Below are 19,376 nucleotides of genomic sequence, written 5' to 3' on the forward strand. Positions count from 1 at the left end.
CAAGACTGGAAGAAGGATTTGCCCTGAGTCTGTGCTCCTCCAACTCTGAACTCATGCTGACACCAAACTCTCCACCTTCAACCATGACAAAACCTTTGCAATCTTCCTTCTGAAGCCCGGACAATTGACAATATGAACAACTTTGACATCTTAAAACCTACATAGTTTCAAGCCTGAGGTACATTTTTCTTCTCATGAGGTCCTAAAAACTGAAGCTGACACATACGTCTTCTACGGAACATACATTATTTTTTTATTTAATTGTTAACTTAAGCATATTCATCTATAATTAATTGAAATGGTGACTAAATAATGTTTAATAAATAATATAAAACATTATATATTTATTATGGTGTATTTATCCATTTATGTTTATTCTTTTTACAGAATCTAGTTGTTATTGTAATAGTTTAAATAGGATGAGTCAGGCTGTAGAGCCTCTACTCAATGCTTCATTAGTTAAACATGCTGTGCGTCATATAACTGTTAGCGTGAGATGCTGTCTCATAGAGATTACTTACAGTCTCAGTAGCAAGAAGTTCAGTATACAAGTCCATTATTACAGCAAAATGTACAACTGCATAGCAATTCAGATAAACTAGTACACTTGGATTGAAGGGAACTTCTTTTCCAATGATCTGAAGCAAAAGAGATAATAGCCTTTGAAAATGACCTGCTCCAGCCTGTTATTTCTTAGTATTCTTTATACTTACAAACACAAAAAAGATTAAGGGACATATATAATTGCACAAAGGTAATCCATTATCAAATTTATGTACTACCTAGTGTGAGACAGAGTTTAATGCTCTGTGTGTGTATGTTCACAGCTAAAAGAAAAAGACTTTACACTATAGAACAGTTTTGAAATCTCTTCAGGAAATGAATAATGAAAAGAAATAAAAAAATAATTTTTTTCCCTTCAAATAAAAACACACAGCTAAACCATTCATTTCCTTCAGTTTCTGTTCCCATTTCATCTTCCCCTATGCTTTATGACTGCTAATTTGCTAATTTAAAATAGCATGTGTAGAGTTTTTAACATTGATCCAGTAGCATTAAGAGGTCCAAGCAAATTACACAAAACCGAAAGCCTGTGCATGTTCTATTTACCTCTGGGATTTCCTCAGGAAGGCCAAGTCTAGGCTTGCCTGGTCCCCAGCCTGGCCCTTTGAATATGACAGAAAGCTTATTGCAGAATCCAGGTGTGGCCCAAAACGTGTTCCAAATATGAGCCAAGGGACATAACTGAAAAAAAGAGCAAGTAATTTTTCATTGTTGGTAAAATACAATTTAATAAAACATTATGTTTTATTATTTACTTGAAAGTTAAAAATGAATTTTTGAAAGTCTATGGAGAGAATAAATTAGGAGTAGATGAAGACAGTCAGAAGAAGTTCAGAAATCCTGACAGAAATAGGCAGGAGCCGTGACAAGTCCTTGGTTTATAGTGAGGATTACAATGACTTCTGCTCAGAGGAAAATCTGTCTCTCCTGTAATCAATCCAGAGTATTTAACAGTATATTGTATAGCTATATTTATGGTCGTTTTAAATTAGAATTTGGTTACGGGGACCTTGACATGACATATTCTTAATAATAAAATTACTTAGTATCTGACTGTAATGGATATAATTGCGCAGACTGTGGCCATCCTTCCAGCTTCCCGTCCAGACACTCCTGCAGGTAGAATCTCTCATTCCTTGAGATACCTCCTGGGGTGAACAATCATGAAAAGCAAGTGGGGACTTCAATACTACTCAGTCCCTGAGGTTTTTACAGAAAATTTTTATCCAGCTTAAGTGAAGCCTGGACCAATAAATCTGAGAAGTACCACATTAAGTATTTTTTTTTTTCCCTTTTCTTTTCCTTTTTTTTTTTTCTTTTTATTTCTCTTCTTTTTTTTTTTTTTTTATTTTAATTTTTTTCGTTTAAATTATAAAACCTATATTCAACCTATTCTGGAGGTTTTGCTGATATCATGATGGCTGCTATATAATGCTGTCAACAAAAGCATTCTGGAGTACTCTGAACAGCAAATAAGCAGAAGAGATAAAAATAGTGAAGGTTTTGCACCATGTGGTTATTTATGAAATAGCAATATTTAGAGAAGGCAAAAAACAGATGAAATATATATTTTTGTCTGTGCTTCGCTGCATATTGCTCTGCATATGGCAAAATGGAAATCATTCAGTCCAAGGCCTGTTATATCACTATTGGAATTAGTTATTAATTTTACTGTATTGTTTTTTCATGATGACTAATGAGCTCTGCATATGCTCAATGAATCACTAGAAATATTTGTTTTGTAATTAAATACTGAAGAAATTGTAGATTATTTAATTGTGCATCAATGCAAGGATGGCCCCAACTGTGCCTAAGAGAGGAGTTTATTTCAAACTTGGCTGCCTATTAAAGATACCAGAGTCAGTAATACAAATTATAGCACCTGGAGCATGATGGGATCAAAAGAATTAACTGGATGTGTTAAGCCATATATGACTTTTGCATCTTCTGCCTCACATGTTCCTGATGGAAGAAAAGAACAACCAACAATCAAATTCAAAAGTATACATATTTTTGCCACACTAACTAAACATGAGAGAGAACCTTTTTTTACTTACCAAATATCCTGTCCCAGATAATCAGCGTGCCACCATAATTTTTGTCAATGCAGTAAGGATTTCTACCTATTATAAAAATCATTTATGAGACCAGTAATTGTATATATAAGAATACATGTTATTGAATTATGAAGCAAAATCTTCATCATTCGCACCAATTTATAAACTAAAAAAAAAATAAAATTAAAAGATAGCTAACCCACCACTCCTAATATGCTATAATTGTTTTTTCTTAATTGCTCTCTCTCTACGTAGATTCAAACATAACAATCAAATGTGTCACACCCAAAATTCCTGTGAAATAGTAGGATTCATTTGGAGAGTAAACTCAATTCAAAATATATTTATAAAGACAAATTAAAAAGCAAACAAAAAAATAATTTCATCAGTTTTTACCTAAAAAAACACATGCTAAATACATTTATGTGCAATCATATAATTAACGTCTTTCAGCTGTCTCTATCTTCTATTCCATATTGAATCATAGAATCAGCTAGGTTGGAAAAGACCTTTAAGATCATCAAGTCCAACCTTTACCCCAGGACTGCCAAGACCACCACTAAACCACATCACTGGCTGATCCTGCCTTCGTTATTATTAACTTCAGTGTGAGGGAAACTGATCCTTCTATCTGCTTGCTGGGGAAATGAATTTGTATATAGTACAGCTCTCCTATTAAAAGTATGAGCAAAGAAACATTGATTACATATTCCCAGGTTCGTGGAGACTGTCTGGAGCAACTGTACAGCACTTGATCAGCTCCAGGGTGATTCTGCTTAACTCCAATCAGGGTCAGAGGATTAGTTTGGATTTACAGCACAGCAAGTAAGAGCAGAGTGTGTCCCTCCAGGATTACCAGTACTTGTGCAAATTTTAAGGATTAGACACTTACATCATTGCAGTCTTTTAAAAAGGTCTACACAGTGCCATAAACACTTTACACTTGGAGGATATAATAAATATTAATAACATCCTCTGTACCAATAATTGGATTTGAGTCTGTTTCAAATTATTTTGTTCTTCCACTCCCCTATTACTTTTTTACATGTTATCTCTGCACACTGAATGACCCAAGGATATCTATGAAATCCACTTCTATTCCTCATATATGTTCATGACATTTTTTAGTATGCAGTGGAGTTATTAATCCAATTTAAATGTGCAGTATGGTCTGGAATGCCTCTGAATATTGATGAAAAATCAATCATCATGCACTTGTGTGAAGTGAGATTTTTCAATAATTCAGAAAGCTGAAAACAAATTCCACTAAAACATTCAACAGTTCTTCTAAAAGATAACCATGCCTTTTCACACATTCAGTCTTTGAAGTAGAATGAAAAAGCATGCTAGTTATTGACAAGTTGATGATATTTTAGTAGTCAGGGAAGGATGAGATATTTTTCTATCACTCTTCATATTTAGAAACATTGAACTGTTTTGCTGAAAGTCGTAAAATTAATTCTGTTATCCTTGTTTAATTTCTACTCAGTAATTAATCCTAAATGTTAAAACCTTAAAATTAAATTTCAGTTATAAAAAAGCTTTTAAAATACTGTGAAATTTCTAACTCAACAAGGACTATTTTTGAAGCAATGATCAAAATTTAAATTCTTCTGTAAAGCTAATTTTACAACACAATTCCAGTACCTAATTATTATTAAACAAATAGTGACAATGAAAAAAAACCCAAACCACTAAGGAATAAGAGTTCACACTTTTAGATTACCATGATGAACTCTGTGATGACTGGGAGTATTAAGAAGCTACTCTAGAGGCCCAAGGTTGGTGACAACCTTGAAAAAAATAATGTTTCAATGAATATGAAAATACTGTATAATATCAAGATGAAGGGGAAAGAGGGAGAGGAAATGCATAAAGAGGATGTTTATCTTAAGAAGAATTGCATAAAAATACAAAACTGCACTTTTTTTGCCTGAAGCATTTCACTTTTAAAAGAATTTCACTAACATTTTTTATCCATACCCATTGGCATTGCTTGCGATCCAGTGTAACTTTAAGATCCCAATTATGTGAACAGTTTACATCCACAAATAGCTGGCACTGACCCAGAAACAAGTACTCCTTCCTCCTTCAGTAGCTTGCTTTGTTTGTTTCTTGTACCAGTGACCTTCTTTTACCACAGCACAAATGCAGAAACACCAGAAAAAAAAAAAAACCCCACCCTAATTTGGGAACTGATGCAAGTTAAAACTAATTTTGTTTTGTTTTTTTTTAAATTAGCTTAACTGGATCAGTTCCCAAATCTGATCCAACATATAGTCACAAATAAACTGTCATGACTCGGAGGCACGAAAAGAAAGTCGACTAGCATAAGCTCATAGTGGAGCATTGATCTAAGGCAATGATTCCACAGTACAGAAAATCCAGCCTTGATCATCTTTGTACCAGACCAAAATATGACAGAAAGTGCTGATTGCCATAAAATCACTCTAACGATTCATGCTTTGTCAGAAAATGCTGATGAATTAAGTTTGTATCAGCAGGGTTTATGGTAAATTAGGTACTCACTTGTTTTATGGAGCCATAGGAAAGCCAGCACTAACTTCAAATTTTGTGTTTTGGTTATCTCAATAGAAGTGTGTGGATATCTAAACACAGCAACCATTGCTTAATCCCAAACGCAAAATCATCAGTCACAAATAGATGCAGTCACTGGATGACCAAAAAGCGTTTCTATTCAAGATATAGCCTAAAATGGTATTTATTCACCATACCTGATTATGACCATAACGTCTTGCAATTAACAGGAGACAAAAATAAAAAAAACAACCAACAAAATGGCAGCTAAATAAAAATGCTTAAACCTTAAGAAACAAAACTGAGATCCTATCACTTTGTCTTTTACAGAACTTAATTCGTAAATTTTATACTCATACTGCTGAAATAGGTGATCTGTAATATAGAGATAATATTGGCAAACAACACTCTAAGGAGGCAGACAGTCATTACGCATGAGAGCAGGCCCATTCATCTAAATAAATAAATGTACAAGGATGTTTATTAACTTCAGGTTTACAGAGCAAAGTCTAAAATACACCAGTCCCATTTACGTTTAATTCACACTTGTGAAAGTGAAAGTAGATCTGGACTCAAAAAGTAGATATAGGACATTCTTCAGAAGTATTTAAATTTTTATGAATCAGACAAATATTACAATAAAAAGAAAAAAATACCTTTTGTCCATTTTTGTCTTTAGGAACAGCTAAAAGAACTTCTACTTAATTGGTTAAGTAAAGCATTTCTGTAATTAAAGGAGTATATAAATGAGCAAATTCCTTACAGATAATTTGGAATATCTGTCTCAAAATTCTGCACACATTTGCTTGGAAAAGCAGAATACTGGGACAAGTTTGTTTTGTTGAACACAGAAGCCAAGAACAACACGAGTAAGGTCAATTTGTATTTCTCAGTTCTCCCTCAAATAAGTTCAAGCCTGAAAAGACCACCTAAAGGTGAGAAACAATTCATCATTCATGTTAGCTCCATTTCCTGCCTTTCTTAAGCAGAAAATCCCACTGTTTTAAGCTATGTGAGATGTGACCACTAAATTAATTTAATGAGTTGAATGTTGAATTGAACTGCAGCCCAGCACCTGAGAGAGCAGTGATTTATCTCTTAAACCTCACCTAACTTTGATCTCCTTGGGTGTAATATATTTTTATCTCAGTATTTTAACTATTTTTGTGAAAATAAACCAAATCTGTGCTAGGAGAGCAGGCAATCACTAAGGAATAGCAGTCTTCACTTCGGCTACAGGTAGATTATAGTAAATTGTCCTTCAAGTCTTCACTATCCAGCTGATTAAATTCATATTTAAAAATTAAAATTCATCCTTTCGAAGTCCATATAATACATTGGTATGCTAAAGGAACTTATGCAGAATTTTAAATAAATACTTCTGACTAATCCTAGAGAAAGTATATTCTTTGGATAATGAAACCTCTCTCATCCTTTAAAATAGAATTTCTTTGAGTGTTGACATTTACAAATCTACTGAAATAGCTTTTCTTTAGCATAATTAGTGATTGATGCCTAAACCTACTTCGATTCATTATTCAGCCAAGGTAACCTCCATTGCAAAGACATACACAATGATGGAAATAACATCTGAGATAATAATTATAACTGCAGTATAACCACAGAACTCTGTACCTGACCAAGCAAAAATCCAGAATGCTGAAATTAGCAATTCATAAATCAACACTTCGGCTAAAACACATCAAAAATATTTTTGTCACCAGATAGACAAAATGGTACAGTATGGTATTTCTAGAAGTTTCTTTTGCTATCAATAGGCTTACTTCTATATATTTAGCACATTTCTAAAACAAAAGAAAAAAAAAGTTGTCAGTGGAAAACTTTTAGTGGTAAGTATTTGGTAAGTATTTGGTAAGTATTTTGGTACGTATTTTATAAACATATATTTTATAAATAAATATATACATATATCATTCTAACAAACAGAAATATATTGTATCTGGTGGGGGAAAAGAAAAAAAAAACAACTTAAAAAGCTGGTAAAGCTGAATGCCTGCAGCACCACATGGCAAAGAACATAATTATTTTGTTGAATTGTTCTATACTTTCACCAAAGCAAATTGTCAAGGCTAGGACAGTAACAAAATTTTTGCCAGGCAAGATTCTGACCCTCTCATGTCAGGCTGACAGGAACTTACTGCAATCACAGTGAAAGGAATGAAATTTGCAGGAATCAACTTGTAACAAAATTTAATGTGGTGTAATAACAGCCCATGTTCAAAAGAATGCCTAACAGGCAATAGAAAGAAGAATGGCAGTGGCAGGTACTCCACCTACCCATCTACCTTTCAGCTGTCAGTCTACCCTTGTTTCTGTCTCTTCATTGTGTCCAGATGTTTTCCTTGGAGAATGGCAATTGCAAAGTTGCTCATAAGTGTCATGGTAGCAGTAACCAGAGTTGCAACCAGTCACCAAGGCATGTACACCACTAGGGCTCAGTCATTCCAGACTGTGAAATATTTTCATCTTAAAATAGCTTAGTATTCAAAATGGCTTTTTAGACAAAGATCTTTCACAATGTCAACATTTCTGGGGGAAAAAACAAAACAAAACAAACCCAAAACAGTTTTAAACAAAAATTCAAAAAATTAACATAATATTTGTGATAAGAATAGGAGAACAGCTCGGGTTTTGTGGCTTGTAATCAGCATTTTCATTAAAAAAAAAAAAAATATTTCTGCTACTATAACTTTTGTATGCAGTAGAAAGTTTTGTTGCAGACCTTTTTACTGGAAAGTGGTTTCAAAATCAAAAAAAAAGAATAGTGGAAATGTCATTATTCAATATCCCTATCGATTGTACATCAAACCCCACTTTATATTATTGAAAGGAAAAAGAGTCTGCTTGTGAATATAAAATATTCTTGTTCTTTATAGCATCATCTTATAGTGATCTTGGGAAAACAAACAAATAGCTACCAATCTCCTAAAAGTTGAAGTACCACAACTGTTGTCCAACCTTATCTGTATTTTGACCAATGTGGCTGAGGGGTTTACATTTGTGTTTGTTCCCCTGATACAGACACCTACTGTTTAAATCAATTCCTGTCTCCAATTTTTCCTTTCTCAATTAACACATCGTGTGCACCTCAACTCCCATGTCAGTGACCCAGAGATGAACGGCAGCAAAACTCTTTTCCTGTTTGCTTTGTTTGTTTTTTAACATCCCATAGCCACAAAATACATTTTTTCACTTGCCAAAATACTTACAAATGGACTCAATAAACTACCTAAAAATCAGACATGCAAGTATCTTTTGTACACCAGTTATAAAAGCTTTGTCAGATCTCTCCACAAAACATGTATTTGTCTTTCCTTTTAAAAACAAAACAAAACAACAAAATCAAACAACATATTCCCTCTATTTTAGTTTGGTATCGCTAAATAATAAAGCAGAATTACTGACAATCTTTGAAGCAATTCCAAGAGCAGTTTAATAAATAAGGTAGGCTAAAAGCTGCATGCTTCCATACATTACTGAATAAAATATGCTGGAAGTGAAATCCTCATATATAATGAGAAATAAATGTTTTCTTTTCTATAATAGTAGTTCTTATATAAAGATGTTTCCTTTGTGACAGCAATCCCTAGCCTAACGGAAAAGAACATTATGCAATATCTCTTGCGGCATGTAAGCACCTCCGTTTGCGGTCTCAGACTTTGTCAGCACCACGGGAAATCTTTATTGCCTGGTACCTGCACCACTTCAATGTAGTTCTTGTTTAAATAATGAGAAAAAATCGTGACATGAAATCCAAGGGAAACTTTACATCTTGTGTAACAACTCCTCCTGTCACCACTACAACATGAATCTTTACTTAACTCTGTTTCAACAAGAATGTTAGGAAGGAGTGTCAACTGAGTAGAGCAGGCAATGTTACAGTAAAACCGTTCGTATATGAAAAGTTCTGTTTTGGTTTGGGTTTGGGTTTTTTTTTCTTCTCTTTGAGTACAAGAAAAGCTGTTTGTAGCACAGCATTACTTTTAATATCATAGTGTTACTGATCTGCAGGACAGGGAGGGTAAATTCATCTCTGTAGCATCACTAAAGGAGCACTCTGAACTTTGGGGTTTCTGTTAGACTAGTAGGTAGTAAAACACATATTACTATTGATTTCCTCATGAAAATAAAGATTTTTATACCCAGTATATAAATCGATATCTCAGACAGTCTGGTGGGGAAATTTAAAAATAAGACCCTAATTACCTTCCCCAGTAGAGCTGCTGTGCTAATTTAGGACAACCACCCATGTATTTATACAGATGGCTCTGGTGATCAGATTTGCCATGTGAAATCTCTACGGGGAAGCTGGGGAAAGGCGGAATTCCTAGGATTTGTGCTCGTCTGCCAGTTTCACACTTTGAAATCCTCGGCAAACCCTGATTTATACACCGCCAACTGTTTTCCTGTCTGATTAGGCAGTTTTCTACTCCAGCAAGCATGTAAAATGGATGTAGCCAAATTTCCACACTGAGGAGCGAATAAAACAATATTTATAGTTTAGAAATAAAACAAGTGAGAGGAATCAGGCCTGTTGGGATCATAAAGAGTTTCATAGTGGGTGAATTTCTGATAAACTGGGATTGTAGGAAAGGGAGGTGAAAGCCTAATTTTAATGGATAGTCCAGTTTATTATATTTATATAATAAACACACAGACTTAAAAAATGTGTTTATAATAAATTATCTTGAAGTCAGACCATTGTCACTTTTCCTTGTTTTACACCTCAACCAGGAGCAAAGGTTTGAATCAAATTGGCATCTTACATGAATATTTCAGTTAACACTTTCAATAAGCGGATGCAACTTTATTTTCCTTTAAAGGTCCCACTAAGCCTTGTGGGAAAGATGAGCACATATAGGAAGTTTCAATCAATTTGTCCACTAAAAATGAGAGAAAACCTACACTAACTGGTTGTTTTAATTGCAATATTTCAAACAGCAGAGCATGGAGAAAGTAACTTTTCAGTCATGTATCACATTAAGCATTTTCAACAAACTCGAGAAGAAAAAATGCTATACAACTTCAGTACTTTTCAGCAGCTTGACAAATACATGCTGGCAATTGAAAGGGGAAAAAAATCAAACAAAACAACAACCAAAAAAAAAACCAAAACCCCCAAAACCCCCAAAACAAACAACAAAAAAACCCAAAACAAGTCAAAAAACCCCAATCCAGAAATAATAAATACTAAATCAGTGTGCCAGTCCTTAAAAAAAAAATAAAATATAGCCACATGTAGCTCTTCACCTTCCTCTTTAAATAGAGCAAAATATTGTCAGTAGCCTGCACTTTATGTTTTAACAAATAAGGGTGCTTCAAAGTTTTGGTTGGCTTTGAAGCCATTTAGACAGATTCTCAATGAGTACAAGCTGGGAGAAAAACTCAAGAATATTACACGTAATAAATGAAATTTATTTATATTTTAACAGAGAGCAGTATCTCTAACTTATCTCCACATTAATGTGGTTATTGTATTAAATTTATTTGGTAAACAAGTTGTTTAGATCGTTTTGCAGGATGCAGAATGTACTGAAATGCACTGCATCTCTAAGTAGCTAATTTCATTTTTATCTTCATAATTCTCCAGAGACATAATAGACACAAGTGGCCTAAATAAAATTCTTGAAGCACAATTTTTAGTTTATAGGATTTCTGCAGGTGGATTAAAAGTATTCAGGCCCACTGCTGCTGAAGTAAGCATTTCACAGCTGTCTCTTGCAAGAAGAGTTTTTGGTGCAAGGACCAGAAGCAAACACTCAAATGCAAAGACTTCATTATTACGATGAAAAGTGAAGTTCCTGCTTATGTTCTTGTCCCATAAACTTTTCATTTCTGGTCTCACCAGTGACCCAGCTTCAACAAAGAAAGGGAAGAGTTGTTCTGCCTGGATGCTTCCCATCAATACAAATCACCAATACAAGCCGATTATCATGGTGCTGCTACTTTTCAAATTAAAATGACCATGGCTCCTGTGCTGCATGTTGCACTCAGAGCTACTAGGTGCAGAGCACTATTCAGTTCATTTAAATGACTTACATATTTTTAAGTCCCTCTCTATTCTTCAGTTCAGTTGAAAGAAAAGCTAGATAAAATTAAGATACTTAACTCACTGTGTCAAGGCATTTCTGGGTAGACTCAGATACCTTAAAGTGCAAAGGAACACACAGGTTTTAAATAGGAATCTTATCCGGCGGCTACCAGCTTGTAAAGTCAGCTCTCCTAATCATCTCTGAGGTCCTAGATGCCAAGGAAAGAACTTCAAACCTTATCCCACCATGTTTTTCCTGATTAAACTGTGTTCAAGTGCAGCCTACACTTAGCAGGACAGTGCACTGTCTTATGAATGTTATATTTTCTCTCTTTCGTTATTCTTTTCATCTAAAACAAAAAGCAGAGTTATATGCTTTATATACCTAGAAAGATAATACTTTCCTTCCCTCGTAGGAGTGAAACATGGAAAACTGGAACACATTTTGCAGTTATTGCCAGTATTTCTGCTTAGCGATAGTGTCGTTAGCTGCACTCTTCTCCACACTCTGGCAAGTGCAATGATGATAAGATCTTCATCCTGCAGGTTGGTCAGAAAATCTAATAAGCCATTTTGGCAGACAGACTGGATTGAAACCGTGAGATGTCTTTGTTTCTTAGAATCATGTTTGAGTTTTATTGTCTATATTGTGTATGTATATATATATATATCTTATGTGGACCTACAAAGGCACTATCTGCATTAAAGCATTTTTATCTCCCTGATGCTTATTGACTTATTTGTTCTCCTTCCTTCAAGAATAAATGCGTGAGTTGCAACTTGTCAGCAGGCGAACAATGGATTTCTGGATGATAAAAGCATCACCTATCATGAATGCGACCGGAACTTACTTTTACAAACCAAATTTTTTTTCTTTTTGTAAATCAATGATAGTTCATTCCCCACTGGTTTTAGAATAATTTCTTGATTCTTTGTAACAGTGAGAAAATCCAGCTTCTAAAAGCCAGTATGCTGTCGGACAATGTGATCTGTTTCTAGGAATTCCACTTAAATCTGCATCACTGAGACTTGTCAGGCACAATCTTGAACATCAGACTAGGAGAATAGCTGTAATCACCTCTAATTACATTCATCTTTTTGGTGACTTTTAGCAAAAGTCTCATGAATGGTAAGTTTTTGATCCCTTGTAACCTGACTAGGAGAGATATGTGTGTTTCTAATTTGAAAGAGCACATCAGACAGACCCATGTCTATTTTTGACTATAGTGGCTGAATTGAAGAAAATAAGTTTGTTCGTTCATTAAATGAACCAATATATTAGAATACAGAAAATGAAAGGTTTTGTTCGCATATGCTATTTAAATTCAAAATGAGTTTCCAGCATCAAATTCAAGAGATACTGCAATTCCACAGTTACACTCAATACACTGGATTATTACTGATTTTACTTTTTACTGGTGATGCCCTTTATATTAAAAAAAACTACCACCACCAACAGCAACAAAAGAAAAACAAAACCAAACCATGTTTCTCATCTCAGCCAGAAAATCAGATCAGTTCACCACACTCTGTTTCCACTGTGATCCATTCAATACTACTTGTTTGCCACCATTTTGCAAAAACTTCCACGCATTAAATTTGACTCATTAATAACTGACCCCACAGGAACTATTCACAGTACATTAAATTAAGCATAAATATATGCCTTTGTAAACAAGGCCTCAAGATTTTTTACCTACCAGCAGAGCATCTCCATTTTTCATTTGTTAACTATTGAAGATTTTAGTTCATTATCAAACATCTTTCTCCAACTCCACAATACAACCACAAAACCAAAACTATCTTCTTCCCAATGCAAACTCTCAAAAGTATTACAGTCAAATAGGTTTTGTTAAAATGATTTTTAAATTCAAAGTCTCATTTCTTGATCAAATTTACCTTTCAGTTTTACAAAACAGATTATTAAATCCCTTCTAAACCACTAAACTACTTGCAAGTACTTTATATAAGCCTTGTTACAACTGTTTACTCCTGCATTCCTTTCTTGTTTATTTAAATGAGACTACAGCACACAATGTGGATAAGGTAGGTCCAAGAAAATGGAAAAATTATATCTGCAGAGAAATAGAGGACCAATCTCAATTGTTAGGGCCTGGGAATTAATGACTATTTTATGTTATCTCATGCTGTCACTTATTTATCACATTGTCCTAGAGATTTTATGATTCCTTTAACTGCCATCCAATAGACTTTTGTCTCAAATAGCTTCTTCTTTAAAAGACACATATGTCCTCTAGAGTTTCAAGAATAGCTTTTGCTATTGTTGCGGCAATCACGTGTATACTGCTACTTCCAAGAAATACCTCAATTTTTATTTATTTTACTTAAATTTGCTTGGTTCTTCAAGTTGCTTGTTCAATTTCCTTATTGACCTTATGCTCATATTTGGGGAAAAAACAAACGGGAAAAAAAAAAAACCAAAAACCCCATAGAAGACTTTTTCTGAATTGGGCCATCTTCCTAGGTAAGAGCTGGCTGATGTAAGGATTTCAGGATTGGGCCACAATAACTTACTCAGGGACCCTTGGTAGGCTGTGCATGGATTCCTGCCAGGAATGGAATTACTTTTCATGAAAGCATGAAGCCTCTGCAGTTTCTCTATCTTTCAAAGATTTTCATTAAAGAAAACTGAGCAGAAGTCAAAGCTAAAGCAAGTCATAGACAGAAACTGAAGACTAGTACACACTGCACATAAGTACAAAATATTTTTTGACAAATACAATATACTTCCGCAGCAAGTTTCAGTTTTACTTAGTTGGTGATTTCTGACAAAAATAAATGTATTTTGGCCTGTATTTGTAGCAATTTCATATCTTTTTATCCAGCCTGCATGAGGTGTTGCCAAAATTTTTCTTATTCTTTTCCTGTTTTCATGCACGTTACTCCTGCTTAATAGTAGTGGCTCACCTTTTTCTGCTCCCAGAGTTTGATGAGGTAGAAAGACTTAAGAGAAAAAGAGATGCCTTAAGAAACCTGACTTCTGTGAGCATGGTAAAGGGCAGATTACAGTCTTTCCTTAAATTAGAAAATTAAACAGAAACTAATGCATGTCAAAGATCAAACGGGCAAGGAATAATCTGCTGCTGCAATTACCACCATCAGGGATTGATTCAGTTGATACTTTCCAAATACATTTTGACATCTCATAAAAATTACAGCTAAACCAACAGAAACTAATTTCTGTTTTTCACAGGTGTCTATCAGGTTATAAACACACCTAACTTATTGGTTGTAATAAATGCATAATGGAAGGATATAGTTTAATATGAACCATAGACCTTCTGAATCACCTGTGAAAATAAACTGAAATGGAGCATTTCTGCCTGTCAGTAGCAGCCCTGAAACATTTTGTGGCTTTTGAAAAATTAGATTTTTAATGCTCTTTGACCGAAGTATTTTTTTCTACTCCCCTCATGATCTAGATGAGAATGGTCTAATTATAGAAATGTTTCTCCCAGACCATTTAAGATCAGATCTACTGACTCATTCCATTGACCTAAACAGTACTGGATAGGACTAAAAATTGTTTTCTCTTGATTTATTTGAGACCACAGAATCACAGAATCGTTTAGGTTGGAAAAGACCTTTAAGATCATGGAGTCCAATCACAAACCTAATACTACCAAGTTCACCACTAAACCATGTCCCTACGTGCCACATCTACACATCTTTTAGATACCTCCTATCTTTATGCACCATTACAGAAAAGTGCTAAGTGTTTTCTTCACTTGTTTTGGGTTTTTTATTTTTTGTTGTTTTATTAGTTTGGGGGTATTTTTGTTTGTTTGTTTGCTTGCTTGCTTTGTGTTTGTTTTGTTTTGCTTTTCATTTAAATAAATATGAATTTATTTCAATACCTTGTTGCTACTCAAATATTTTTAAAAGATCTTTGGTAAATTTCTGATATAAATTCAGATTGCCATGTTCACAGTGCAATAATGCACAGAACAAGGAAAAAAAAAAGGTGGACTTCAGACAGCAAAAATTCTTTTAATGGGAGAATACAGTTAAGTGCAAATGCATAACTTAAGTCACAAAGTCGTGTTTTTACTCTAGAACACCCAACCCTTCTTTAATAATTACAAAAATGCCTTTCCTTTATCAGTAGCCCATTCTGATTTTAGTAGTAATAAAAGATCTCTAGCACCAAGAGAATGGTATAGTATAATCTTTATGTAAGATTTATGGTATTTAAAACTTTGTACTATTTTACATTAAAGGCCAAAAGCTAATGCATACCAAGTTTGCAAGACATAAAGAAATCTGAGGTAGAACGAGTGGTACTTTTGATCTTTATGATTTGGTATACCCTCTTCACAGTGATATACGAGCCACTTGAGTTAAAATAAAATAGACCATGTCTGATCTGCTGGTAGAAAAGCTGGACAAAAACTGACGTAGCAAATATTGGAGAAGATCAAAGTTATAACACATGAAACTTCTCTTAGTATTACATGAAACAATAGATACATTCAAAATTAAAGTATAGGAAACTATCAGGCCTATGAACTTTTGCTCTAGGCTGAAACATGGCATAGAAAGTTTCAGCACAGCATGATCATTCTCTTGTAATTACCAAATTCAATTTAAATTAGTCCCAAAACTAAACATCTTCCCTCATAAGCTTTCCTTCTTTCCTATTACTTAAATTTATCGCAGTGGGTTTTTTTCTTTTATAAAACAATAATTGTGCATATCCTTTATTAAGATTTTCAACGCTATGTAAAAAAATTACCTATTAAAGAAAATAGATTTTTTCCTGTATCTTACTAGATTTTCTTTTTCTGAAGGAAAAAGACTTGTAATCAGAAGTTGTGAAGTCACAATTTCCAATCATACTTGACCAATCAATATGGGGCCAAATCTTATTTAAGGAAACACCGGCACTTGATTAAAAGCAGTAGAAAACTGAGGACAAACGTAACATTTCTTACCAAATGGTCCTGCATTTTAGAAGCAAACTATTACAACTTGCACTGGCAGAATAGATATAATGAAGCATATCTACACATAGACCCCTAATGACACGTACTGCCACCCAGCAACAGCAGCCACAATGGGCTCCCAGAGGACACCAGAGCCGTTGGAGGATGATGAATCTCAGCTCTCAGAGCAAGGGCTAGCAGCAGTCTAGCTGCTAGCTAGGTTTTCTATATAACCCTAGGCCTGCAGCCCTAAACAGACCTCTTATGTTGGGAAACTGAGAATTACAGAAAGGATTTCCATTTTACCATAATCTGTGTAAGACAATTAGAACCATTCAAATTCAGGAAAAGGGTTGATAGAAAAAATAAATTAAAAAAAAATTGGAGATGCCACAGCTTTAAACAGTTAAATCGTAATAGTTGTTGTAATGTATATGGTGAAGCATCATATTAATTTCAACAAAAATATTGGCCCATACAAACCTGTATGACTGCAATAGCTGCAACTATTTCCTTTCCTTCCCCTTCTCTTTTCTGTAATGCCCTTGCCCTTGAGAGCAGGAAATCTGCTAATACATAGTGTAACCCTATTTCTATTTTGACATGATTTTTGACCTTAAAGCATGGCTTCAACATATTTCAACTGATTTCAGCTGTGCTATAAAATCAACAATATCAACATTAAGAATAATTTCCCTTGTAAACAAAGATCTATGATTGGATCAACTGGATCAGTACAAAAGATTCATTGTTTTTCTACAGCCACTAATTTAATAGTAAGGAGTGCTTATCTTTTCATTGAGACTGAAATTCATTCTTATTTAGACTAGTGTCTAAACTTGGCATATTGCACGTATGCTATGGAAATTCCTTTTAAGCCCTATGAAGGATTTAGCACTTTAAAGGGATGTAGGCAATTCACAAGCCTCTGAAATTCACTTTAGAAACTTCAGACGCACACTGTGGCATCAGTGCTGAGACTCACTGAGTTACTGCTATGCAGCAGAACATTAGAAACCTCTCTGCCAAGTTAAAAATGGCTTCAGACAGCAGAGAAGATGTAGATGAGGCATATTATTTTTTCTTAGTGGCAAAAACACAGTAAAACCAAATTGGGGAACCTAAGGCATGGGCAAAGAAACTGCTACCACGTGATTCAGAGTATTCATTTGGTGTAATTTCAAAGTGTTCAAATTTGTTCAAAACAATTTTGACAAGCTTAATTATGCATTGCTTGAGTTTATGCCAGTTCTGGTGATGTGTGTGACATTTTATTGTAAGCCTTTCCTATTCACGTGGTGTTGTAGAGCATCAGAGATGTATTAATGATTTTAGAAATGTGCCCAAGAGAAATTTCAAAACCAGAAGTTTGCTATTGGGTCACTCTAAGTAGATTTTTGCCTTACCCTCCCTACCCCACAGGAAACACACAGAAAAGAGAAAGTAATTGAGCAACACATTCACTTAAAATAGCAGATAAAGAAAAAAAAAAGCCTTCAAAAATCTTGTCCTATAAATCACATAAGGAAACTACAGAAGAAAAAAAGGCATATGTATAGTCAGAATAATCAAAGGAGTAAGTCCTGTTGAGATAATTAGCCCACAGCCCACTGGGGGCTACTGAGAAATATGCTACTGCCTTATGCCTTTAAACACCTCTAGTGTAGAGCAAGGAAGCAGAAGGCCATTCAACTACCTGAGAAGTGGAGGAAACTACATACTAATTACAGTTAGTTATTAACTGTACATATATGTAAACTAGATATGGTCTATGTACTCACAAAACAAATAAATAGGTGCACTCATAAACAAATAGCCATCAGATAATCAAAGAGCATTTGTCATCTGAGAATTACATGCACTAAGAAGGAAACAATATCCGACTTCAGTTTAAACTCTAAAATGATCTTTAAGAAGCATTGGTGTTTGGATATTTTTCCCTAAAATATTTATCTTAGAAACGAAATCAGTTTCAGTATCTGCCAGAAACATTTAATAAGCTGCAAGATAGGAAAATATAGTATTAAAATAGCAAAAAGTTTTGATTCCTTACAGTTGCTCTTTTTTCAAATCTAATTGGGACCAACTGGCCTCATTGCTTCTTATAAACTTAGCAATATATATTCAGAAAAAGGAATAAAAATGAACAGATGTTTCTCCTTAAAGAAGTCAGACAAAGATTTTTCTTACACAATAAATCAGCTGCTAGTGGATTTCCAGGACACTGCTCCAGGCTAACTGTTTAGGTATGGCTTAAAAACCTGGTTTACCTCTGTATATATCCAAAACTGGTAGAGTAGATTAAACTGTAGATGAACAGCAAACACTGATGGGGGAATGAAAAGAGGCATGGGCACGTTGAAAATCTGGAAAATGAGAAAGAAAATATACATTAGATTCATAATTCTAAAGTTGTGATGATATAACAAAGTATGATCTCAAAAGCTCAAAGCACTACATAAGATAATTACTTCCTCTAATACCTCCATAATGTAGACAGAGAATAGATACCGATATTATATTACTCCTCGATTTACTCGATTTACTCTAGCAAATGAGACATAAACTGATGCAAAAGTGATTTCCCAAAAGTCATACTGAGCAAATAGAAACATCAAGAAAAGAACTCAGAAATCTAGATGTTTATTCGGCGTACTATATGGAGCGGGTAACAACATATCCTTGACATGAAGGATTCACTTATAGGAGAGAATCATCACAGAGTAAGCAAGGTGTGAATTTATAACACTATAGCTTTTCCATCCAAACTCCCTACGTAAGCACCATAAGGGCAAGGCAACTTGGCTTTCAAAGTTAATTATAAATTCCTCACGACATCTCCCTTGAAGCCCCGATACATTACTGAGCTCTAAAGTTGTGCTAACATGAAAACAGTTTCAGAAAACTGCTTACTTAGCAAAGACTTTGAGTGCCAGGAATTTCACCATTAATTGCTTAATTGGCTGAGCAATAGAACGAGACTTCCAAGACCTTCATGTGCTACAACTCAGTGTGCTTTCTTCAGAAAAAGGCCTATGGTTTTTTTTTTCTTTTTCTTTTACCTGACACTGTATTATACCAGCTGTATTAAAAAGCTAATCCTTCCCTAAAATACAGAGATTTTCTCTAAACCAAGCAGTAGTGAAGCTATCTTAACAACTTTAAAACTCTTCAGCACTCAGGGAAGATCTGGATAGCAGATAAGAGCTCCCTGTGAAA

The 19,376-nt window shown here is 34.4% G+C and overlaps 1 protein-coding gene across 1 annotated transcript in view; it reads right to left on the reverse strand.

Annotated features, from left to right (window-relative positions):
* The window catches only part of AGMO (alkylglycerol monooxygenase), a 137,752-nt gene that overhangs the window by 33,341 nt on the left and 85,035 nt on the right, over positions 1 to 19,376 (reverse strand). Inside the window, 6 exon segments of the mRNA XM_030503963.1 lie at positions 522 to 638; positions 1,111 to 1,245; positions 2,447 to 2,526; positions 2,622 to 2,687; positions 4,348 to 4,414; positions 18,428 to 18,523. Of these exon segments, the coding sequence (XP_030359823.1) occupies positions 522 to 638; positions 1,111 to 1,245; positions 2,447 to 2,526; positions 2,622 to 2,687; positions 4,348 to 4,414; positions 18,428 to 18,523 (561 nt within the window).

Source organism: Strigops habroptila, chromosome 1 (assembly GCF_004027225.2).
Source record: "Strigops habroptila isolate Jane chromosome 1, bStrHab1.2.pri, whole genome shotgun sequence".
NCBI classification, from domain to species: Eukaryota; Metazoa; Chordata; class Aves; order Psittaciformes; family Psittacidae; genus Strigops; species Strigops habroptila.